Source organism: Alligator sinensis, unplaced genomic scaffold (genome assembly GCF_000455745.1).
Source record: "Alligator sinensis unplaced genomic scaffold, ASM45574v1 scaffold447_1, whole genome shotgun sequence".
Lineage (NCBI taxonomy): Eukaryota > Metazoa > Chordata > Crocodylia > Alligatoridae > Alligator > Alligator sinensis.
The window spans coordinates 1097274-1122412 of NW_005842123.1; the positions used below are offsets into that span (position 1 = coordinate 1097274).

Below are 25139 nucleotides of genomic sequence, written 5' to 3' on the forward strand. Positions count from 1 at the left end.
TTAGGGGTTGTTAAGCATTTCCCAAAATAAGTGTAGAGTGAAATAACCTTGTGTGAAGAAAACTGAAGGGAACAGCATTTCTGGATTATTCAGAAGAATGCCAAGGGCTTTCAGCTTCTGTCTTCTCACAGCTGTTCATGTATTGGCCTTTACATCTGTTTTTGTTATCTTTGGCTCATTGTTTGAAGAGACAATATATTACCTCTAAAACCACATGAGAGTACAATCACTTTCTCATATCTCCCGCCTGGTGTCCAGAAATAAAACACTCATTCAGAACATTTCTTTAATGAATTGCTTGCTTCTCTATTATTCCTAATGCTGCTTTTCAGCTAAGAAATAGGAGTTCATGGTTTTCTTCATCTAATCTATCAGGACTGGCTGAGGGCATAGGCAAGCACATTCAGCAACTTTCTAAGGGCAGTAGCAACTTATGCCCTCCGCAACAGCACAACAGGGGCTCATTGGGAAAGGTGCCTCAATAGGTGTCTCTAAGGCATGGTACCTCCCCCCACCCCAGTGCCCCTGCTGAAGTTTAACCACTGCCTCATTATTTGGGCTGAACTGGCCCTTAGAGTTTTATGGCTCAGCTGTACCTGCAATGCCTCTCTTGTTAAAAAAGGAGCGATAACGGGTCAGGTGATGGAAAGTAGACCTGCCAGGAAAATGAGAGCTGTCTGTAGGCCAAAGGGGAAACTATGCAGAAGCCTCATGGAAAGGCAGGCCTTGGAGTCAGCTCACCAGCAACAGCAGGAGGCCAGCCAGGAGGAGAAGATGGCCTGGTAAGAAGCAGGCTAGGCTGAAGCTATGCTATGGAAGACAAATGCACCCTGGGATTTTAGAGTTTCTAGAGCAGTGATTCTCAGCTGGGGTGCCATGGGATCCTTTGAAGGGTGCTGCATGAAGGTTGAGGGGATAAGTGAGGTATGAGGAGATAAGGAAATAAAGGCAGACTCAGGCTTCAGGTATAAAGAGATGAGCAGATAAGGGCAGGCTCAGGCTCTCCTTACATGGCTGCTTTCCCAACTGTTCTGCTGGCACCTTCTGCAAGGAGATAATTCCTGTAATAAGTACATTCGTGTTTTTATAATGGGGTATGGCTCGATTCACAAAAGCTATGGAGGGGTGCCTTAAGCCTGACAGGGGGTGCCTTGGATATTAAAGGATTAAGAACCACTGTCCTAGAGCCAGGAACACATGGTAGAAGGTGGGCATGGATGCTGCCTCCTGGGGAGGGAGGCACAGCAGCCCATGCTGTTCAGGGGAGGATGAAAAACCTGTTGATTACCCTGCTGGGCTGGATTGTTTGGATTTAGCTGAAGATCACTAGGGAAACTGGAGAGTGCAGGAAGCTGGTGACTGAACCTCAAGGGAGACAGAGAGATATTTGAGGTGGAAGGGGCTGGCTGTGTTCTTACTGTGCCTTAATAAACAGCCCAGCTCTATGCAGTTGTAGTGTCTATACCAGACTATGAGCTCAGAAGCAGAACTGAGCAGTACTGCACCTTGTGCACCCAGAACCATCGCTGCAGCAACTCTGGCTTTGGAAGTGGGGAGAGCAAAGCAGTGGCAACACAAGAAAAGTGACCAGAAGTTTACTACTGCTAAAAGAAATGTCACCTCCTTTTTTTTCTTGTTGATGTGTTTTTGAGTGGCCAGAATAGCACTAGGCTTTGGAGGCAAAAAAAGAAGGTCCAGTCCCCTCAGAAGCAGCAGTGAACCTCCAGCCACAATTCCTGCACCATGCATTGGTGCCACTTCCGTGCCCTTCTTGCTGCTGGAGCCAGAGCTGCTGTGGTGAAGGTCCAGGGGGTGGGGACAGGTGCAGAGGTAGGGGACAAGAGGGTGAGGCACCCCCTGGCTCCATTTCAACCCCCTCCTCTTAGGCAGCATGTAGAACTTCCTCCCCACTCGCCCACTCATCATTACACTACTGTCTGAGCTTGACATTACCCGTTGTACTTCTCTGTGAGTAATGAGCTAGACAGACACATACCTACTATCTAATACTGAGTCCAAGCAAACGTGTTAAAAGCTGATTCACCTACAAGAAGAAGGCAGTGGGATTTGAGGGGTTCTTTCCATCATGAACCTTCTCTCATGTATAAACAGAGAGAAGTCTTTTGTGTGTATTATCTACAGCAAATAAGTTGCCTCGGGCAAAAAGCTGTGCAGCAGGCAGACATCATACTTAATGCTGGCAGAACCTATTTTTCTGCCAGATGTCTTGGTCTCTCTGGTTAAAAACCTGTTGCACCACCAGGCCCTCTAGGGTTCCAGCCTAGTAAAATGAGGCTGTTATTTGCTGCTGTCAGTGTGCAGATATGTCATTGCATTTCCCATTTCACTGTAAAGGGAAAATGCCATCTGTGATTCATGATGCCTCTGTGGCTTTTCTTTTTCTGTCCCTTCCCTGGTTCTGGATTAGTTACCCTACTTCCTGCAATAAAATACACACCATATGCACAGGAATTGTATGCTGTCAAGTGTTGGGTGCTGTCGTGTCCAGAAACCTCTCTAGATAAGTGAGTAATTCCTAACCAGGTTGCTATGGTGTGCTGCACAATGTTAGCAGTGCTTGGTGTGCACACGGTTCACAAGATAACCCCAGAGGTTTCAAATAGGAACCTGTAGTATCAAAAATGTTCTGACCTGTTGTGATCTTTATGAACTGTTTCCAACAGAAGAATTGCTATAGTATTTTTCTGTAGTAAAAAAAACAGTGAAAACTCAGATTTGGCATTTGGCATTTTCTGAGAGGTATAATTAGGTATGGCTTGAGTCTAACAAAGGTGCCTAACCCCCAGCCCATGGAACTGGACCATGAGACTCCCCACAGGTCAGGAAATTTGGCAGCCCCAAAATAGTGGCAATTAATACTACCACCCTTCCCCCACTGCCAAATTCACAACCCCCACTGACCAGATTGGAGCTGAGCTACACTCTCTCTCCCTCACGTGGCCAGATCAGGGCTGGGCCATGCTCCCTCCCATGTGCACAGCCAGATCAGGGCCAGGCCAGGCCCTCCACCTCCTCTCATGTGGCCAGACTGGGGACAAGTCATGCCCCCACTCTCCCTGCACAGCCAGATAGGGGGCTGGATGGACAAGGCACAACCTATCTGGCCCATGGGGTAAAAAAGGTTGGGCACCACTGATCTAGAAAGGTTTACAACTTCCATAGAAGCATTCAGCAGCTTGTGGCATTGGATTTTTACCCATGCACCCACTGGGAGAGCCAGCTACAGCACAGGCAGTTGGGAAAATGAATGAATCATCTCTCAGCACCACTCTTGATCTCATTATCTAAATAACTGCAAATTACTACTCCCATGAGGCTTGTCCAAAGAACAAGAGTTTCTCTCCATACTGTATCTTGGTGTGCCTATCAGCAACCATTCATGTTTCTGTCTTTTTATGGAGGGCTTGTTTATATCACTCTGTTGCAATTTATATCCAGTGATTGTCCCAAGATTAACTTGTTTCACAAATCGAATTTACAATAGAAATGTTTATTCATGCTTTGTAAATTTAACTATAGTCCTCCCTAGAGGATAAGGTAGGGCTTCTTGTGTAGGTTTGCATGAGGTTTGTGTGGTTTTGCTGTCAGTCCTTACAATAAAAACCCAAATGAACTACTTAGGATTTACTTATGCCAGATGCTGCTTGTTGTAAACTCCAAAATATGTGTTCTAATTGTTTCTTTCTTTTATTCCAGGACATTTTTTTAAAGTACAGAAGGTAAAACTGAAGAAACAAAGACTATGCTCTGAAGAAAGCTGCTGATTCAAAAATGTGAAATCAATAGCTTTGCAAATTATACAAGAGAATTTTCTGACTTTAGAATTGAAGTGCACTAGAGAGATGCCTGGCCTTTAGACTCTTTGGGTAATTTATGTAACTTCAAAGCCTTCCATGGACTCAGAATGTGTAGGTACGAGAGAGAGAATTAGTAACTGAGGAATGCTGCCAATACCAATAAGCTATTCTGTAAGACTGTTAGGATCTATATATTTTTCTATAAGGCTTGTGGGGCCAAATTGTGCAAACCAGCTTTCAAAAGTACACCAGCAATTTGCCTAGAAATGGACACCAGCATATGCTCATCGGAGTTTAAAGCACATCTATTCTCACATTTCCAGTGTGATTGCAGTTTCACGTGACAGCTTGGGCAGGGGTGACTGACAGTTTGTACCCAGTCTTTGTGGGGGTTTTCCACTGGGGCATAGGTGTATGGATTTTCTGTTAGCACTTACAGAGATTGTCCTTGTAAATGGTTCAAGGCTTCATTCTACTTCTTTTACATGTTTCGAATAAAATACATCCCTGTGCAAAATATTTAGGTACCACTGAAGCTTACTGAATGTTTTAGAAGGGCTTAAGTGGTTCAGAGGACTGGAGTCTTCTGCTCCACAGAACTGCATTTCACTCAGTGAGCTGTCCTATTTAAATCAGTAGACTTGGTCACAGAGTGTGCATCTACATGTGCAATTAGCGTGAAGCAATCAACTCCAGTGCATACCGCACAGGAGTTTATTGCATGTTTGCCCGGGACCGCAGTATGGTGAGCTGGGTTGGAACAGCCCCGGCTGGCAGGGGAGCTGGGGCTCTGCTGCGAAGAGGCTGGCTGGGGCATGAGGGTGCTCCAGTACAGGACTAGCTGGCAGGCACTGAAACACCCTTGTGTCCCAGCCAGCCCCGTCAGCATCTACACGTGCATTGCAGCAGAGTAAACTACTCTGCCACAGGATAGTATTTGTATATGTATATACAAATAAATTAGTGTACTAATTAGTGTAAATTATTTTATTCTGGCTTAATAGTGTCTCATGTAGGTGTGGAGATGTTTACTGCAGAGCTAATTAATCAGCTCTGCAGTAAACATCTCATGTAGACATGCCCAGTATGAGGTGCCACTTAGTCTGTATTTAAATAGTAAAATCAATCTCTCAGGCACTAGTGGGTGAAGAGACTGAGTTTGTCTAAAAATAAGAATCTGATTCTGCAGCTCTTATTCACATGACTATTTCCTGAGACTGTTCACACAAACAAGTACATGATGCAAAGTGTCTTTGAAAATATAACATATTCTTATCAGTGACTATATGTATTCTAGACGGAAGTAGCTGTGTTAGTCTGAAGTCAGGCAGAAAAAGCAGGGCAATGTGGCACCTTATAGGCTAACTCATTCAGAGAATTGTGAGTTTTTCCAGGCTAGTGCTTGCTTCTGAAAAAATAGAAGTAGCATCTGATGAAATAGAAAGTAGGTTTCTATATGTATTCTGGTTAATTAACATCCCTTATATTGTGGATACTGTATTAACCTGATTATAAAATAGTTGGTCAGATAAAATTATACTTGTAAAATTAATTTGAAGCCATTTTAAAGGTCTTGGCATTTTCTTTCACAGAAATGGAATCTTCCTCAGATTATCCTACCCAAAAAAGAAGTGTACGTATAAATCTAAGCAATTTTTATTTTTTTAAAAATCAGACATTTTGAAACCTAGAAAGTCTAATTGAAGCTTATATTAGATGTGATTTCTCAATCAAATGGTTTCTTAAATAGCTGCAAAAGGTGTCAGATTGACCACCCGGTAGATGTTAATAGAGAGGGCTAGTCTTTTACTAGATATAAATTGGTGTGGTTCTACTGCAGAAACAATCCCAATTCATCTAAAACATTCATTAGATCAAACTTCAAAAAACAGTTACGTGAAGAAATGTATATATGTTCCATTTGGTATATTGGTTTGCATATGGTCTTTAGATTTCTGATCTAATCTATTGCAAGCTGAAAGATGTATTTCTTATGCATCCTGAATTCCCATGGGGAATTTTGCCAGCTCAAGGCATATGGACTTAGGTCTTAAATAAAAATCAAGAAAAAATAATAAGGCATTAATTACATCCCTGACTAATCAGAATCTAAACGAGTCTTGTAGTAGTAGGTTCCTTTGTGTTGAACTTCTTATGTATGAACTGATATTTGGTTTTGTCTTGTTTCATTCACATGCAGTGTTGTTCCAATATGCCAATTAATGCATCGGGGGAGAATATACATATTGGGAGTTTAAAAACACTACCTTTCAACTAAATAGCACCAAAATAAAACTATTGTTGCCAAATACAAGCACCATGTTTCCTTTTCTTTCTTTTAGGTTTGTATGTGGTAATGGTAGTTAACAGCATCTCCTGAGTATACAGATTTGACCGAGTTTAGAATAACTTATTTTACCACTATTTGCAATGAAGACCTTGCAGGGCTGGAGAAGAAATTGTCAAATGTCAAATGCACAGTGGGGAGTTAACTTATCACTAGTCTAAGCAGAGGTCACCTCTTGCCAGATTTTTTTGTGACAAAATCTGCCCGGTTGCTAGGGGGAAAGTTGCAGAGTGCAGCTGCTGCCCAATGTTTCCCCTGCCAGACCTTACCTGGTACATCCATCCCAGAGCTCAAATGATCCAAGCATATGAAGAAAGAAGAATGTAGCAAAATGTGCTCCTCCTCCTGTTTTTAACTCCTAGTTTGCTACGTGTTGCTACCTTCCATTTTGTATGGTTAAAGGAACCAAATAGCCCACAGGCACTATAAATATAAAGAACAGTGTTCAATGCACACACATGGTGTCCTATTGTGTGCCTGTAGTCTACAGAGTACCAGTAGCACGATGAAAATAAACCTCCAATTGTGATTATCCTCTACTGTCAGGCACTGCCCAAAAATATAAATCCCTGCTACAAGAACTTACAATGTGAGCTACGAAACAGTGTGAGAGAAGAAATACTTTTATCCCCATTTTTTATATGGAAGATGGAAGAACAGAAAATTAGTGATCTAGCTTACATGGGAAACCATAGGTAACATGTAGGGATGGCACAGGGGGGCACATGCCCCCCTCCCCCCGAGATTGGCTACCAACTCCAGTTTTTGCGAGCAGTCGCCACTCACCACTGCCACCGGCTTGTGCAGGCGGTTGCCACATGCTGACACCGGCTTCTGTGGGCATTCACGGCACACCACTCGCAACCCCACCTCTGACACCATCACTGGCTTCTGCAGGTGGTTGCCGCTCACCATCCCTCCCCAGCCCCCACTGCCACCACCGGCTTCTGCGGGCAGTCACCACTCACCACCCCTGGCTGATGCTGCTGCCCACAAATTGTGCCCACCCCCCAGTCTCGGGAGGCACCAGTCGTTCATGTGGGAGACTTATTGCAGAGCTGTCAATGGAGCCATGTTTAGTTGTTTAGTCACAAAGCTGTTCTTTCTCTCCCCTTCTGGTCTATTCATTGGTTTAGTTAGACATTGCTTACAGTGCACAAGTAGCCACTGAGGAAACAGCGGCCATTTTAAGGATTTCATACTGCTGCTTGAAGCATCTGAAGGCTTTTGAAGGAGGAGTTGCATCTGTTTGTTCTGCATCAATATTGTGCCATCAAGCCTATTACATGGGTCACAGGAAGGAGGCACTTGAGAAAAGAAACTGGAACTTTAAAACCTGAAGTCTGTTTAAAGCAATCAGACAAGGAGCATTTTTCCAACTCATGCGAACTTTCAGAAGTCTAGGAGCTGGTTCCGTTCTTCACCTTTCCCAGCCATCCAGCACCTTGTGCAGGCTAGAAGGAAATGCAATTTTCAAACTACTTTTATTATTCATTTTTTCCCCAAGATGTTAGACTTCAGGCATCATTTGAACTGCCAGCATATTGTTTTCCGATAGTTGTAAAGCATATATCCCATAGTAAATTATTCCTGCTTTTTAGTAAGGAATCAAACCAGATGTTCAAAGAAGGCAGTAGGTTAACTGGAACGTTGTGTCTTTTATTCCGTTGATTATACAGCATCTCCTATGGGATTATGGAAATTCTGATCTGATGCACTAAGTAGGGACAGGTCTAAGTGTCTCACCGACAATATGTCACCGCTTTAAGCTTCTTTTTTTTAATTTCCTTTTACTCAAGTCTCAAAGGGAATATTTCTAGTTTCTCAGAGCTATTTGTTTGGTTAAGACTGTTAAGACCCACTATCTCTCTCTATGGGATAATAACACAGAGGAAGATTTTCTCAGAACTGTTAACAATCATTCCTATTCTCTCAGGAATTTCTTGGCCCTATTAGTCACACTGATGTCTTCGGCACATCCTCATACTCTCTGAACTGAAGCACGAATCACAGTAATGACTTGTGACTTCTGCATCTGCTCTGGAGTATGTGCGTGCATGTACACAGGAAAAGAATGGGATTCATGCATATTACTGCAATACAATTCAATAATTTTAATAACCCAGATTTTAGCTATAGCATTTCCATTTTACTTGTTTTCCTCTGAACATTTATTTACAGAGGTTGCACCCCTTAAAGTAGTATAATATAATATATATTTTCTATATGTGTACATACATATGCGTGTGTGTGTGTGTGTGTGTGTAGTCAAACCAATATAGTAGGTTCGTTTAGACTGGGTGAACATATAATAATTAGTATTTATATCATGAATTCCTTCCAGTAATCTCAGAACATTATAAGCAGTTTTTTGCTCTACATTTGAAATGGTGCGTAATGATACCAACCCAAGAGTCATCAATTCCTGGTTCATAGATTCATAGATGCTAGGGTCAGAAGGGACGTCAACATATCGAGTGTGCCCCCCTGCCGAGGCAGGAAATAGTGCTGGGGTCAGATGGCCCCAGCCAGGTGCCTATCCAGTCTCCTCTTAAAGACCCCCAAGGTAGGGGAGAGCACCACCTCCCTTGGAAGCCCATTCCAAATTTTGGCCACTCTTACCGTGAAGAAGTTTTTCCTGATATCTAGCCTAAATCTGTTCTCTGTCAGTTTGTGACCATTGTTCCTTGGTTCTTAAAGCAAGTACATTGGGCTTAGGGTAGATTATTATATAACAACCGATGTATGGCTCTTAGAGGCTGTAGGCTGCCAATTGGCAAAGCAGTGTCAGGGTCAGAAGGCATAGCTGTAGAAGTCAGCACTGACCACTTTATACCAAAGAAGTGCCCAGCTTCACAGACTTCTCAAATAGGTGGATGTGGCCATGTTCTGTCTGCTTTACATCAGGCAGGTGACTCAGAGTGGCGAGCACCGGCACAAAGGATGGACAATTATTTATTTTTATTTAATTTGCAGAAGTAGCTGATTCTTTGGGGAGACAGGGATTCACAAACCAGGTGAATCTAAAGTCCCTCTTCCTCCCCTTAAAACATTGTGGCCAAAATTTGGCCCCAGTGTCTTAAAGTTTCTTCAGTATTGTCGGTCATCTTTATCCTTTGCAATCATTTCTCTTCTTAATCAATTGCTGTCGCCTCTTTAAATTCTGAAGTGGTTTGCCAAAATCAGAGGGTGCTGGGGATGCTCTGAGTGCACTTTTTGTTGGATTATCTATATGGTGACTGTAGTGTTGATAAGACTCACTGAAGACAGTCAGGCATGAATGAAAAGAACTAAGTGACAGTTTCTGTAATTTCTATTGTAGAGCAGTTGGCAAGGCTCTGCAGACCCTCTAGCACAGAGGTGGGAAAAATGCGGCCTGCCAAGCCATCCTATCCGGCCCGCGGAGCCCATAAAAAATTTAGAAAATTAATATTTATCTGCCCCTGTCTGCCTATCATGCGACCCTTGATGGCTTGCCAAATCTCAGTAAGTGGCCCTCTGCCCGAAATAATTGCCCACCCCTGCTCTAGCAGCTACTCTCTAACTCAGGGACTGTTTCTGAGTCTCCTATGCTAGAGAGCACCTCTGAATTATAATTTATGGCAACCAGGGGATTAACGTTCATTTTTTTTCATGGAGAATGCTGAAATTGTTGCGCCAGATGTTTCAGCAAGTTGTGCTTTTTGCTAATACTTGCAGTCCTCAGAGGTCCTAACAAGCAGCCCAGCCTGTACTAATTGCCTAGTAGGCCACACCTGCCTGGGGCTTTGACTGGCAGCTCCAACCCAGCAAATGATGCCAGCTGACCACTGTCTTGGCATCCTGATCAGCTGCTGGAAAAGCAACTTCCCCATTTAGCTCCAGCTGTGGTAGCAGATTCTAGGCTAGCCAACAGTTCCTACTGATGGTCTGCCTTTCTGCAATTTAGTACTCCTGGTGTCCTGACCCTGCTTGCTCTGTTCTCAGACTTTAGTTTTTGGATTTTTCCGTTGGATTTAGTAACTTGGCCTCTGACTCCTGAACTTCAACTTAGCTTGTGATTTGGACCTTGCCTTTGGATTTTCCCTGGATTTAGTGACTTGGCATCAGTTTACTGACCCTGGATTGGGCCTATGTTTGGACTCTGCCCTGTCTCTGGCCCTTCTCTGGTGGCCTAACCACTAGGCAAGAGCACCCACAACCTAATCCATTTCATAGGCATTCTGAGGATGCCCTCCCCACTCTATTCCCATTTTTTTCCTTCTCCTCATCTAAGTACCTCTCTTCTCTCTTCTTATCCCCCTCCTTTTGGTGTTTCTATTTTCCCCTTTTCATTCCCTTTTCAGTATTTTTATTCTTTGGAATAATACCATATGTTCTCATGTCCACCATGCCCCAGAATACAATTCATACCATGTTTTTGAAGGGCAGAATGAAGACTTATTTCCAGAGTCATGGAAGGCAAGGACAGAGCCCAATCTTCATCTGACTGACCCGCCCTGTCCTGCTTAACCAAAAGCTGCAATGTTAGCTACTGCTAAACACTGGTCTGTCTGTTGAAAACTGCTAACAAGTATCCAAGGCTGTGAAATAGGAAGAGAGAGACCAGGAACAGCTAGCACACAGCAAAATTGCCCTAAGAAAGTTTATCTTGGTTAAAGGAATCAAAAGAAGAGATGATTGTCAACACCTCTGGAGTGAAAAACAATGATCCAGACAAGGTTCTTTGGGTAAATGAGATATCTTTTATTAGACCAGCTAAATAGCTGGAAAAATTGTTCTTTGTAAGCTTTCTGGTACAACACCCTTCTTCAGGCAGAGGGAGAGTCTACAGTTGTAATGTGCTCTCCTGGATATGATAGAAGCCAATATGGAGGAAACTGAAGGGTGTTTGTACCCAAAAGCTTGCAAAGAACAACTATTTCCAACTATTTAGTTAGTCTAATAAAAGATATCTCATTTACCCAAAGAACCTTGTCTGATCTATGTCCTTAGACCAACACAGCTACAACTAGCACCCTCGAACAATAATCTATTAATTCAATTGATTCCTCAGCTACCTAAATAGTAATGCCACTGCTGCTGCACTGTGGAGCAGGAATCAAAGCTGGGTGTTTTATCTCAGTCCAAAAATCAGCTTCCCTGCTTAATACATGCACCCCAATTTTGAAGGTCTGGTTTTGAGGGGGGGGGAAGGTGAATGTTGTATATGAAAAAATACAGTAATTTGAGTTTACCCAGGGACTTCAACAGGAGTGAAAGCAGACCAAACTCTTAAACCCAGCCTCCCTACAGCAAATGTAGATCACAGCTCCTGGATGGGACTTACAAAACTTCCTAAGAGTATATTTTTGCAGAAGTTCTGATGGTAACACTGGTGGCCATGCTCATGCTAGCTTAATCTAGCTAGCTGAGTAATAATTATTGTGAAGAATTTGTGGGTGTAGAAGCCCATCAGAGACTCCAGGTGAAAACTTGCATTATTAGACTTTAGTGAAGTCTATGTCACTGTATCTTCAATTTTATCATCACCTATACTACTTATATTACAACCAGTGCAGATATGCCTACTTTTGCTACATTTGCTCTTTCATTTGGCTATGTAGCCATACCCTAAGTGGTCTATAGACTTAAGTCCCAACCATTTTCAATTTGATATATGTTATTAAATCATCTAGGTGATTTTGAGAGCCTTACTCCCATCTGCACTTTTGCTTCATGTTTCACATATGTCAAGCCAATGCCTGAAAATAATAGTACCCGTCTATTAGGGCTGTGTGAAACAGGCCCTATTTGATTCAGATTCAACCCAAATTAGGGACAGTGATTTGATTCATTGATTTGGATCACTGTCCCTGGTTTGATTTGGCTGAATCCAAATCTGATTCCTTGATTCAACAATTTGGACAAAGGTACAGCTTTAAAAAAAATTTCTATATACCCTGAGGTAGCAGCGCAGCTCATGATCGTTGGGGCACATGGAGCATCCTGTGGGAGCACAGTGGGCTCTCCAGCGTGCTCGGCAGCGAACCCAGAAGTGGGCTGGAAGTACTTTCAGTCCACTTCCAGGTCTGCCAAGGAGTGTGCTGGGTGGTCCCCCCATTTCTTTCCCAGCTCAGTGATCAGCCACAGGGGGGACACCCCCTGCATGCTCTCCGGTGGACCAGGAAGTGGACTGGAAGTACTTTTGGTCCACTTCCGGGTCTGCTGCCGAATGTGCTGGGGAGCCCCCTGTGCTTCTGTGGAACACAGCATCTGCCCCAGCACTGCAGCGTTCAGAGCCCCTGATACCTAGAGGTATGTAGAAAAAACATTTAAAGCTGTATCTACGTCTGAATCACCGAATCTGTCCAAATCTCTCTGAATCGATTCGGAGAGATTAAAGGGTCTTCTGATTTGATTCAGATTCGGAGATTTGGCCACCAAATCGGGCCAGATCTCCACAGAATTGAATCAGGGACTGAAGCTTCGCCCAGCCCTACTGTTTATAAGATCAGCAGTAGCATGCTGTGCTCTCATCTGCCCTCTGGTGGAATTTGAGGGAAAAGAACTCTTATTACAGCTGCTTGTTTTATCGTTCCAGCGAACAAACAAAAATATAGCACCTTGGTGTGCTCTGGAGCTGTGCACATTTGCAGCAAGTTATCTGAGGTAAATATGTTCTTTTCTGCTTGAATTGAAACAGGACAGATTTGGAATGGAAAGAGGTTTTGCTAAATGGAAAAGAAATTCAAAAAGCAATTTATAAAGTTCTATTTTTGCCTCATCCCTTTTTGGTTTTTTTTTGGAGGGCATGATTAGTACCCCTTTGAATAGAAAACATATTTGATGTTGAAAGGATAAAGACTCTGTAGGCAAAAAAACAAGCATTTCTTTAGAGTCTGCTGTTTCACTTAGTGTAGGACCTCCCTTCCACATTACACACATTAGAGTTAATCCAGCAATGAATGTAACTCCTAAGGTATTGATAAGTACAGGTTTCCCTCGCTTTATGCGGGTTCTGTATGTGCAAATTCGCTCTTATGCAATGATCCTTTTTATACCAAAAGTTCATTATATGTGAGGTAAATTCACTCTTATGCAATCAGTGTGGTGGAAGCCCGCAGTCAGCTGCTTTGTGCAGTGCATTGTGGGAGTGACGTGCACCAGAATATGTTCTCCTGTGTGGATCTGCACTCCTCGCTCATTGTCTGCAACACGTTTCTATAGTTGCCATCCCCATTATGGTAGTGCCCTGTGCTTGTGTGTGCTGTCTGCTGTTGGTGAGTACCAAAATTATTTTGTAGAAGTGGTAAAAATGGGTCTGGGGATCAGTACAGTCGAGGTCTTGGAACGTATCCATATTTGTTACATTGTAAAGTGGGTTCCTTTACGTGAGTTATGCACTGTGTTCCAGTTCGAGTTATGCACCATTTTCCAGGAACACATGTACAGCATGTACAGCAAACAAGGGAAACCGGTAATAAATACTTGGCCACTGATAGCTGCTGGAGAGTCAGGCCTGAGGGCTTCTATGAATTTCAAATATTTGCCTACATGGCTGAAATACAGTATTGCAATTCCATATAGGCTTATCGTTCACTGTTGTGGAAGTTGGCCTCAATATTATTAGGACAGTGAGTATCATCTTTGGGAGCTACAGATTTTAAAATTGATTTGTTATGGTACATAATTACATTTGGTGGGTGCTTCTGGTTTGCAAGGTAGGAACTGTGCTAGGACTAATAAGGCTCTGCTCCTGGAAAACTTACAAGCACGTCCTTAACCTTAAGCATATGGTCCATCTTAGTCAATTGATTTTAACAAGGCTATTTGTAGGCTTAAGTGCTTGACTGGATCAGGGCCTGAAGTTCAAGGCCAAAGAATGTATTAGCCCAGCTTGTTCTAGAAAGGTTACACTGAAGTTCTAAATATTCAGACTTGAAATGAAAGAAAAAATGGGCTGAAATGTAAATGGAATTCGGAGGGCGATAACCATCTTCTCTGCCTTTTCGTCTCTTCTTCCTTCCCTTCTCTTACATTCCCTCACTGCTTCCCTTCCAAAGGGCCGGCAAAACTGCTCAGTCTCAAATAGCTGTAATAGCTTTTTGTTTATACAGGGCTTAAAAGGGCAGCTAGGAGTCAGCCTGGGATTCTCCCAAGGTAATCAAAAAGGACAAATATAAATATGACAGTTATTCTGTGCATCAGGATCTTACTGTCCTGTATGGGAATGTTGTTAGAGAGATCAAGTTTTCAGCTTCTTTTTAAAATCTCTTCCCTTTTTGTAACTTTGAGGGGCTGGTTCTTCTGTGCTTTTTCTTCTTTTCCTTTTTTTTATGGATCTGGGATGCTTCAGCAAGTAGAAAGCTAAGGTACCATATCTCTGTTGCTTGCAAACAGCTTGAGAGTTTTGAGCACAGGTAGTCAGAGCACTTAGATCATAGCTTAAACACAGTGTTTTGATTAGTTGACAGTTTTGTGGAAAGTGTCTGCCTACCACGAAAAATTTGGACTTTTCACTGAAAACAGAATTTTTTGTGGGGTTGGGGGTTTTTTCTGAGCAAAAATATTTTGCATTTATTTTTCTTCAACAAAAAGTTTAAAATTTTCTGAGGGAGCAAACATTATTTTCTGACCAACTCTAAGTATAATAGCCAATGGGAAAGGAAAAATTGAATATTCCCATTATGATTATTTAGAAATAAAACAAAATATGCAGACCCCCACATTGAGAACAGATAAAACAAGGGAATTTGCCAACCATTCAATGATAATGTAAATCAGATGGGCTCACTGTCCCCTAAAAGGGAATGTTTTACATAGCTGGGGTGGAAAATGATGGAGCTATGTAAATGTGACTGTGACTGTCCTGCTCTCTAGCAGGGTGAGACAATTTTATTTTAGTGCAGTGACTTACCATCATGCCATGCATACAGATAATCACACACAACTAAAAGACCAGAAGGAACTGGATTGATTCAGAGCATTTTTAGTGCCAACAGTGGTGTTCCTGCTCCTGGCAACTTTTTCTACTTATTCAGTAAAGAAAAGTCTGGGTAACCATATCATACCAAACACTTCAGTGAATGAAGAATGGTTACTCACTATACTTCTCTGAAAGGAATTCAGAAGTGCTGCAAGGAATCTGATTATGTATGGCATCCAGTGCAATGTAACTTTTTGGAAGGTCAGTGGCAAGAAATGATGATAAGAAATACATATAAAGACCGGAGTAGTTCAGCGAGTGAGAAGGGATGCCAAATCCATTAGTACTATGCAGAAACAAGTTTATTCACAAGCAAATACATAAACATCTTGATGGTAACTTGAGGGCTGGAAGATCAGTAAAAAGTAACTCATAAGAAATGTTCTGATTGCAATAGAAAATCTAATTGCTATTTAACTTTTTCTCTACTAATTTGCACAGGATAAGGTTAACAAAATTGGGAAGTGGATGAGAGGGATTTTAAGGAAGAAAACTGTTTAAGGGAGAGAGGGGAATATTTGATCTCTTAAATTTTCTGAGCTGTCGATGGTGGTTTGTCTTGAATTCACTGTTGCAGTAAAGAGAGATTTTTTTAATGAAGTCAACATCAATATTTCGATACATCTAGCCAAATAAACACACAAGCCCAGAAACTTTTCCTGCTGTGTTGAAAGCAATTCAAAATGCACCATGAAAGCCAGACATAAAAATATCATGATGATGTTTCTTAAATAGTATATCTACGCTGATATGTGAATGAATAAATATTGTCAAAGTAGTTAAACAACAGCAGGTAAATACTGAAATATGAAGATGAAACAAGAAAAATGTACCTTGGTTTACACCAGGGCAATACAAGTGACCTCCTGTAAAGCAGGTGATTTCTCTACAATTAAGAGCTGACTGGTAACTATACTCCAGAAGGCCAAGCCCCAAAGATGTGCTGTTCCTTGTTTATGTGTTCTCTAAATCCCAGAGCAATGACCAGCTGCACAATTTAAAATCAGTTGCATTGCCCAGGAGTAAATAAATCTAGAATTGCCATTAATCTAGGATGTGTCCCTCTTCACATAGTATCCAAGTATCTTTAACCCACATGGCATGTATGATCAACATTTCTCTATGCTCTGCTGATTACTGACTTTCAGATTCAGAATGTGGCCAAAGGAGCCCCAGGCAACTGACTGCAAATTAGAGTAGCCCTGGCTAGCTCAAAGATCAGGTATTTAACATTGCCTATGCTTCTCTGTACAGAGCTTGGCCAAAGCAAGGGAGCTGATCTGCAGAACAACATGAGCCTGTTCTGTGGGTGTACCTCTGGCACACATGAGAAAGTCATCACCCCTCTGCTGTTTTCCAGCTGGACACAGTGTGATCTTGTTGTCTTCACCATCCTGCTGTGACAGAAAGGATGAGAAACAGACTTGGGATGATTATACAGGCAAAGCTCTTTCCTTAACTGAACCTTGCAACATGACATCTCCTTCCACATTCTGACTGCTAAACACAGACATGCAGAAAATTTCCACTGACTCTTGTGTCTTTCTTATCATAGAGGCCTGCTCTTTTAAAAGAACAGCATCCTATTAATGATGTTAACCCCAGTACTTCATTTTCCATGGGGCTTTTGTGAACTAGAATAATTCTAGAGCACTACAAATGATGAAACTGATTTTCTGGATGGATTGATATTCGAGCCACTGGAACTAGAGAATTATTGTTGGGTCTGCCATCAGACCCATAAGGAAATAAATGAGTCTTCTGTGCCATTAGAAAGTACAAGGAAACAGGCATTGCATGCATAAATAGTGGTATCCTCTGAAGGCATTCTAAGATAGGCAATTTATAGACATTAGAAGGACAAACGCAAAAGCCATAGTATTCACCAAGTTGAAACCTAATCAGAGTCTAGAATTGGCACCATTTCCAGGAGTGCTTTAAATGCAATATCAAGTGGCACCATTTCCAGGAGTGCTTTAAATGCAATATTAGTGCAATATCAAGTGTGACAGCCAGGGTGTTTTTTGTCTACATGGTGCTTACCAGAATCTTCTGTCAAAGAGCTGTGGAATTAGTTTGAGAATTGTCTGTGTATACACCATGTTATCTCACATACAATACACCCCAGAACATAATATGTACCTTGGTTTTGAAAGGCAGAATGAAGGGGAAAAAAAGATTTTTCCAGTGTTGTGGAGGCATAGAGCAGATTTCAGCAGACTCACCCTTCCTTTCCTGCTTAACTACAGCTGAAACCCTAGCTGCTGCTGAAGACTGGTCTCCTTGGGTGGGTCTATGATTCTGAAGAGCTAAAGCATCTCTAAAAGTGAAGTTACATCTTACACATATTATAAATTAGAGCACTTAAAATGCAAACACTTTAAAGCTTGTTAACTTGTGCTAAGTGCCCTCTAAGCATCTCAAAGTCACGCAGGAGAGGGTTAACTCTGAGCCATGCTACCTAGCTTGTTAGGGCAACTTCAGTCTGCTCCACAGACATCAAACTAGCACTATACACTCCTCCAAGATACACTATTCCTAGCCCCCTAGCCTCCACCCAGACCAGGGATAGAGTTCAGGTGTCAATGCCTTTAGCCACATACCTGCTTGCCAGCTCTCTAGTGGCAAGTCAGAGCTATACAAGTAAGAAACAGTATTAACCCTTAATGTGTGACTGTTCACGGCACATTCTAACTTTAACACCACTTAACATTCCACAGATGTAGTATGATCTAGCGTGTAATTTCACTAAGATTTTAAAGTAGGAAGAGAAAGACCAGGAGCGGCTAGGAGACAGCAAAATTGCCCTATGAAAGATTAGTTTGATTAGAGTAACTTCAAGACTATTAAGAAGGACACAGGATCATTAACACCTCTGGAATGAAGAACAATGATCCATTAAGTTGACCGACTCCCTTAGCTGCATGAATAGTAATGCCACTGCTGCCACACTGTGAAGCAGGAATCAAAGCAAGATGCTTCTATCCCAATCAGAAAATCAGCTTCCCTGCTTAATACATGCACCCTAGCTTTGTGTGTGGATGTGACAAAACATGGTATATACATATATAATATAATTTATATGACTCCGTCCAGTCATATACTTTAAAATATTTTTTTTCAGTTTCTTCAAACATATTTTTTACAAAGTGCTGAAGAAACTGTTACCCAAGTACTTCCCTTCCCCTTACTTAGAGGACTAGCTTTTATGTGCCATTTAATTAAAAACAGAGCATGATTCCCTTTACAACTAGTCACTGGTTTTGATGGTGTACCCCCAACCAGATTCTCATTTATATTATAGCTGACTTGAAAATTCTTTTACACTACCAAAAGACATACAAAAAACTAGAACTCTTGGTTCCAAAATGATACCTTTTATTAGACCAACTGGAAAACTGTCCTTTTCTGCAAGCTTTCAGGATCAAAGTCCCTTCATCAGGCTCTGGAAAAAGTGTAGACGGTACAAGAAGGTAAATAGTCCCCATAGGTAGGGAATAAATTTCATTTTTGCACAGAGGGAGCTGAAGATGGAAGTCTGTCCCTCTGGGTCCATGAGAGTGTCTTTGTGAGCTGTGTTGAGTAGCTCTTTGATGTGTTGATCAGGTAGAATTCCTTCCCTGCCTCCCATCTGACACTTTCAGGGAAGGAATTTTGTAACCAAGAGTTCTAGTTTTTTGTATGTCTTTTTGTCTCAGACCACCACGGCTACCAAGTACACCTCTGAAACATGGAAGATGCCGAATTTTAGCCGATTTTGGATTTTAAACTTCATTGCAGAACAACAGGGAAGTTTTTTTACCTCCCTGCCTCCCATCTGACACCTTCAGGGAAGGAATTCTACCTGATCAACACATCAAAGAGCTGCACACAGTAGCAGTGGCAAAAACAATGGTGCGACACTATTGTGCAGTAGTTATTAGGCTACTACACAGTAGCATCACGAAAAAGGTGTTCGCCATCACTACTGCACAGTAAGTCTGGTTATTGTTAATTTATTTCGTACTTGTTTATACAAGTACGAAATAAATACGCAGTAGCTACTGTGCAGTAGTGTCTCGTGTAGATGCGGCCACTGAGACATTTCATGTGAGAGTAACTATCTCCAAAATCCTCTGACTTTGATAGCCCAGCCTCAGGGAAATGGAGTAAGTCAAGAGGCATGTTGCATAACTTATGGTGTTTGAACGATTGAGTGTTGCTCATTTGAGAGGATTCAGAACTGATTTGGCTAATTTGATAAGTAATTATCACTACATTGTGATAAGTAAATTAGCTGTTCATCCTTTCCCCACTTCCTATTCTCCCAGTGAAAGCTGTTACTGGTAAAAGATGTATAAACTGATCAAAATTTAAGGAGCTAAATATTTACCTCAATTTACTCCTTTGTAGCATTTCAACCACATAATGGAGCTATGAAGCTACTGTAAGTGGGGACTGCCATTTCCATTGACACAGGGAGAGGAATCTACCCCACTCCGTGCATCTAAATGCAAAGGACATTTAGGATTTTGTCACATGTTACACTTAGCATGTGCTAACTGTACTTAAAAGGCTAGTGCTGAGTGTTCAAGCAGTAAAACATATGCTAAGTGACATCGTAGTTAGCAAAGTTAGGACTTTTCCCATGAGGAGTATACTGTATCCAGATCGTATTACCTAACATGCATTGAGCTAACACCTGACTGCTCCACAGAGGTAATTCAATCAGGAGACTCTGGTGCAGTGCCAAGGCTGGGACTATAACGATCAATTCTTTTTCAGTCCCAGCCCCACCACTGCACCAGAGCTAGCTGAAGACTCCTTGCATGACAAAGGACTGGGAACAACTAACACCTGTTTGCTGGTCCCTGCCCACTCCAGCACACTATAGCATACCAGAGTCTTCAACGGTTCTGGTACTGAGGACGTGTTTTACTTCAGTCATAATAAGCATTTCTGTGCAACTGCTCAGAAAACTTTCTAATTCATAGTAAGGGTTACTGTGATCAAAATAAAATATGCCCTAAGTGTCATGTGTGGTAAGGCCCTTAGCTATTGAGCTCCAATGACTGGAATACATCCATAGGAGCAATGGATTTCTACACATGTGCTCTGGGGTGGGAGGGCAGCGTTTTAATTAAAGCAGCTCCTGAACAGCTGCTGTAATTACAATGTTGAAATATCACATGTATTCAGCATCCCACATTTCAAAATGGCCACAGGAGCACTTTAACTAAAGTTCATTCAACAAGGTTTAGTTAAAACACCCTTGCCACTATTTTGAAATGTGGGACGCTGAATACATGTGATGCTGCAGAATGTGTATAGACACCTTTTGGGCCTAGTTCAGATAATGGAGAACTTCCTGCATTTTATTGTTGGCAGGTAGCAGCCCACTTTTCATACCCACAAATAGAAATTACTAAATTTTGTAGCTAGAGCTTCCAAATCCCATAGTTATACAATAATGTACCACATTCAGACAAATACGCACTGTCGCAAAGAATAATACTCTGTAGTGCACCTTGGATTAGCATTTGCAATGGGAACACTAAACTTCTTAATCCTAAAGGCTGGGAGATTGCCAGAGAAGCTAGGAATTTACCAGGCACCCAATTCCCACTGGTTTTATATGCAGGTTGAGTGTCTATCTGTAATTCCTCTTAGCCTCTCACAAGTCTAGCCGTGGGCTTAATTGCTGAAACTAAGAACAATTTGCCTGGATCAGGGCTGTAGTACCCAGATCATATTAATGACTGATATAACATATTGCAGGAGAAAATACAAACCATGATGACATAAAGTAGAACTTTTTGGACTAAACCTGTAATTCTGTTTTTAAAATACCCACATGAGATTTTTTAGAGATACATGAAACATGAAGTGTCCTTCTGCTCCAAATACCGGCAACTGCAAATGCAAAAAATAAAGGGTGGCTCGAAATCTCACCGCACTGCAACACAAATGCTTTCTATTTCACAAATGTTTACAACATTTTGGCAAATAATGGCACAGCTGCAACGCACAATGAAGTTACAAATCTAAAGTGCTGTTTTTAACTATTTGTCATTGTAATAATGAGATAATCCTCTAGGCAGTTCAAAACATAACTTGGACCAATTCCCAAGTGGTGAAAAACACTAGTAGCTCCTGTCCCCATATGCTCTTAAAGCGAGAGCCTAACAACATTTATCTATGTATGATTCCCTCCTATAGTATAAACATGGAGAAACTCTTGCATATGAGGGAGACCAAAACACAGTGCACACTATCAGTAACTGCAGCAACATTTATAGAACACCACCACACTGGAGCCAGTGCACAAGTTGTTTATTGGCATGCATTTGATGTGGCATTTTAATATACTCCCCTGAGAAAAACACAGCACTTAAAGTATACATACAGCTAGAAGTAAAATGTTAACCCTTTAAACATTGTAAAATAACAAGGTACAGTCTGACAGTCCAGTGATTTCAGAAGTACATCCATTTACAAAAGGATATAAGAGTAGCCAAGAGTGAATGGGAGCTTAGTTGAGATCATTTTATGCTAGGTATTTCAAGCCTGACCCTTCACAAGTGCCCATTACGTTGGGTGCCTTTGTGTTTAGTTGCCCAGCTTGAAAATAGAGGGCATGAAAACATGGTTTTGCAGCTTTTCAAAAGCATGGAAAACCTGCAAGCCAGTTGAACTCACTGGGTGTTGTAGTGCTCAGTACTTCACAGGAGTGTTCACAATAAGGTGTCTCAGTTTGAATTCCTGATTCTATCCTATGGTAGGAAAATGGATAAGTGAAAGAAAAGCCTCCTGCTAAAACTACTGCTAGCTTGTGTTTTGGGGCTGAATGTGTGTACTGGAGAGAGAAATCCTGATTGATCTGTGGAGCACTGATTTATAAATACTGTATTAACTCAAATGCACAATAGGTCTTCTTTTCCCCAACTGCATTTTACATTAACATACCAGAAACTCCCCTGCCCCCATTAAACATAGCGTCTATCATTAAACTTGTGTTAAAAGCAGCATGTGCTTTGTAACGGAAATCAGCTATGAAGTTGATTAAATGCAGTCAACACTGAGCATGACTATAAATCACATGGCCCATATTAGGCAAACATGCTGCTTTCTTTTTTTTGGCTTAAGGCTGTATTAGTTCTAAACTCCAAATCAACTGAGCTAAGCTCAATCATTAAATCTCTATGACTCTACCACTGGGCAAGTCTCCTCCCAGGCCCACCAGTTTGGGACTTTGGATACCCCGCAAATCCATGGCAGGCATCCTACATGCAGGCCCCAAGCCCAAAGGTACTGGAGTTTGGATGCCCCCTAGTCACACTTGGTCATAGCCAAAAGGCCAAAGGAACAAGCCAGGGGGAAAGCGCAAATGCAGTCCCCATTGCCACAAAATTGTGCAGTCAAGTTTCCTGAATTTGGGAAACTTACAGGGGTCCACCTGCCTGGAGTGCAATGGACATCCTTCATCCTGGGAAAAGCTGTTGATCATCGTATCTTCCATGCACATCTCCCCAAACATGTGGATGGGAACCTACAACAAGAATAGGTAGGGTTTGGGGGTTTTTTGGAAATGTTTTCAAATTCCAGGTCAAATTAGCCAAATCAATTCTGAATCCTCTCACTGAAAAATGCAAGGTACTCCACCTTGGGGAAAAAAAACAACCTGCAGCACACTTATAGGCTTGGCAGGGCTGCACTTGCTAGCACCATGGCTGAAAGGGACTTGGGGGTCATGATTGACCACAAAATGAATATGAGCCACCAATGTGATGTCGCAGCTGGTAAAGCAAGCAAAACTCTGGCTTGCATCCATAAATGCTTCTCAAGCAAATCCCAGGATGTCATCCTCCCACTGTACTTGGCCTTGGTGAGGCCACAGCTGGAGTACTGCATCCAATTCTGGGCTCCACAATTTAAAAAGGATGTGGAAAAGCTTGAGAATCCAGAGGAGAGCCACGCATATGATCAGAGGGCAAGAGAACAGGCCCTATGATCAGAGGCTGAGGCTTGGGACTCTTCAGCCTGGAAAAGCACAGGCTCGGGGGGACCTGGTGGCTGCCTATAACTATATAAGGGGTGTACATCAGGATCTGGGGGAATGCCTGTTCACCAGAGCACCCCAAGGGATGACAAGGTCCAATGGTCACAAACTCCTCCAAGACTGTTTCAGGCTGAACATAAGGAAAACCTTCTTTACCGTCCAAGCCCCCAAGGCCTGGAATACACTCCCTCCAGAGGTGGTGCAAGCACCTACTCTGGACTCTCTTAAAAAACATTTGGATGTCTATCTTGCTGGGATCCTTTAGCCCTAGCTGACTTCCTGCCCCTGGGGTAGGGGGCTGGACTTGATGATCCTCTGAGGTCCCTTCCAGCCTTAACATCTATGAAATCTATAAAATTGAGCAACATTCAATTGTTCAAACACCATATGTGATGCTGCAACTGGCAAGTATCCTCCACCTCAGACTTTTCAGCCTGGGGCTTCAGATATTCCCAAATCCATTGGTGGGCATCCTACATCCAGGCCCAAGCCCAGAGGCTTGGGATTCAGATGCCCCCATGTCTTACAACAGGAATAACTTAGTGCACCCCATCTAAATAAGATATATAGCAGCATATATTGCATGCAGTTCCCCTCAGCACTGACTCTTTTTAATTTCATGGTGAGCCATATTGAGTACATTTTGACTTCTTCACTCCCACAGGCAAGCTGCATCTTTCTTTCCCATTTTCAATTATTCCTGTTTCTTCACCAGCCTTAAATGTCTGGCAAACATCACCAAATCAGGCCCCAAGCAGTTCACCAAGAATCTCTCTTTTGCCCACTCTCTCAGCCTATAATTAGTATGACCCTAGGGGCCCTCCATGAGGTAGAGCCAGCCCAGGTTGCTCTGCATCTCATCTGCATATAACATTTTGGAGGATCCCAGGACTCCTGATAGGAACACCAGGTTCCAGTCATGAGTGGGGCTAATTAGCACATAGATCCTTTGTGGGAGGTATCTGGAGTACACACACACATACTGAGCGATGCTGAGCTGTGGGGTTGCCATGGCTTAAAATGTTTTTTACTCTGCTGAGGCCTAGCCCAATGAACTATATGGTAAAGCATGAGCCTTTTGGCTTTGAACTAATATACTTTATATTATATATAAGTAGATACAAAAGTGCTTCTTAAAATTATGTTTATGGGGTAAATGTGTTAAACCTTGCAGTAGTTTCAAAAAAGGTAAACTGCATCAATTTTGGATGAACTAAGTCTATGGGTACCTAATGTTTATTTCAAGGTCAGTGTTTTCAAATTTGCCCCTCACTTCTATGTGCTCAGGGACAGCAGGGTCTGACACTAATTAGGGGGAGAGGCTCATGGGGAAAGAAATTGGGAGTGGGGGCACCTGACCCCCTGGCTCCACATGCTGCAAAGGGGCTGGCTGGGGCAAAAGGGTGCCTCAGCATGGGGCTAGCCAGCAGGCAAACCCTGCACTAAAGCACCCTCATGCCCCAGTCCGTCAGGGCAGTGTCTACTTGTGCACTGCTGCAGATATTTTTATTTTGCAGCAGGATAATACTTGTAAATACAGGTATAAATTAGTTTACTCCAGCCTAATAAGGGTGCATGTGTAGATACTGAGACATTTGCTGTGCACCTAATTAGTCTACTGTTCAGTAGATGTCTCATGTAGGCATGCCCAGTGAGTAGTCATCAGTGGCTCATGTCTAGTTGAAAGGAGGTATTGAGTGGCTGCGCCTACACGAGATGCTAACTTCTCAGTTGCTATTGTGCAGTAGCACCAGCAACATCTTTTTTGTGATGCTACTGCGCAATAGCCTGATACTAGCATCACATCATGGTTGTTGCCATGCAAAGCTACTGTGGAGTACTATCAGGCTACTGCACAGTCAGCATCTTGTGTAGACAGAGCCAGTAGGGTTCCTTAAGAGTCTGTCCTGGGTCTGGTATTGTTTAATATCATCACTAATGATTTGGAAAATGGGACTGAATCTACACTTAGAAATTTGCAAATGACAC

General features: G+C 42.3%; 1 protein-coding gene and 1 pseudogene across 1 annotated transcript in view; one reads left to right on the forward strand and one right to left on the reverse strand.

Annotated features, from left to right (window-relative positions):
* The window catches only part of USH1C (USH1 protein network component harmonin), a 99064-nt gene extending 92933 nt beyond the window's left edge, over window positions 1-6131 (forward strand). Inside the window, exon 26 of the mRNA XM_025205632.1 lies at window positions 3718-6131. Coding sequence (XP_025061417.1) covers window positions 3718-3730 — 13 coding nt within the window. The 3' untranslated portion in view covers window positions 3731-6131. The remainder of the gene's footprint in view (window positions 1-3717) is intronic.
* Window positions 6132-22464: 16333 nt separating this feature from the next.
* On the reverse strand, window positions 22465-22618 carry LOC112550486 (annotated as a pseudogene).
* Between the last annotated feature and the right edge of the window lie 2521 nt (window positions 22619-25139).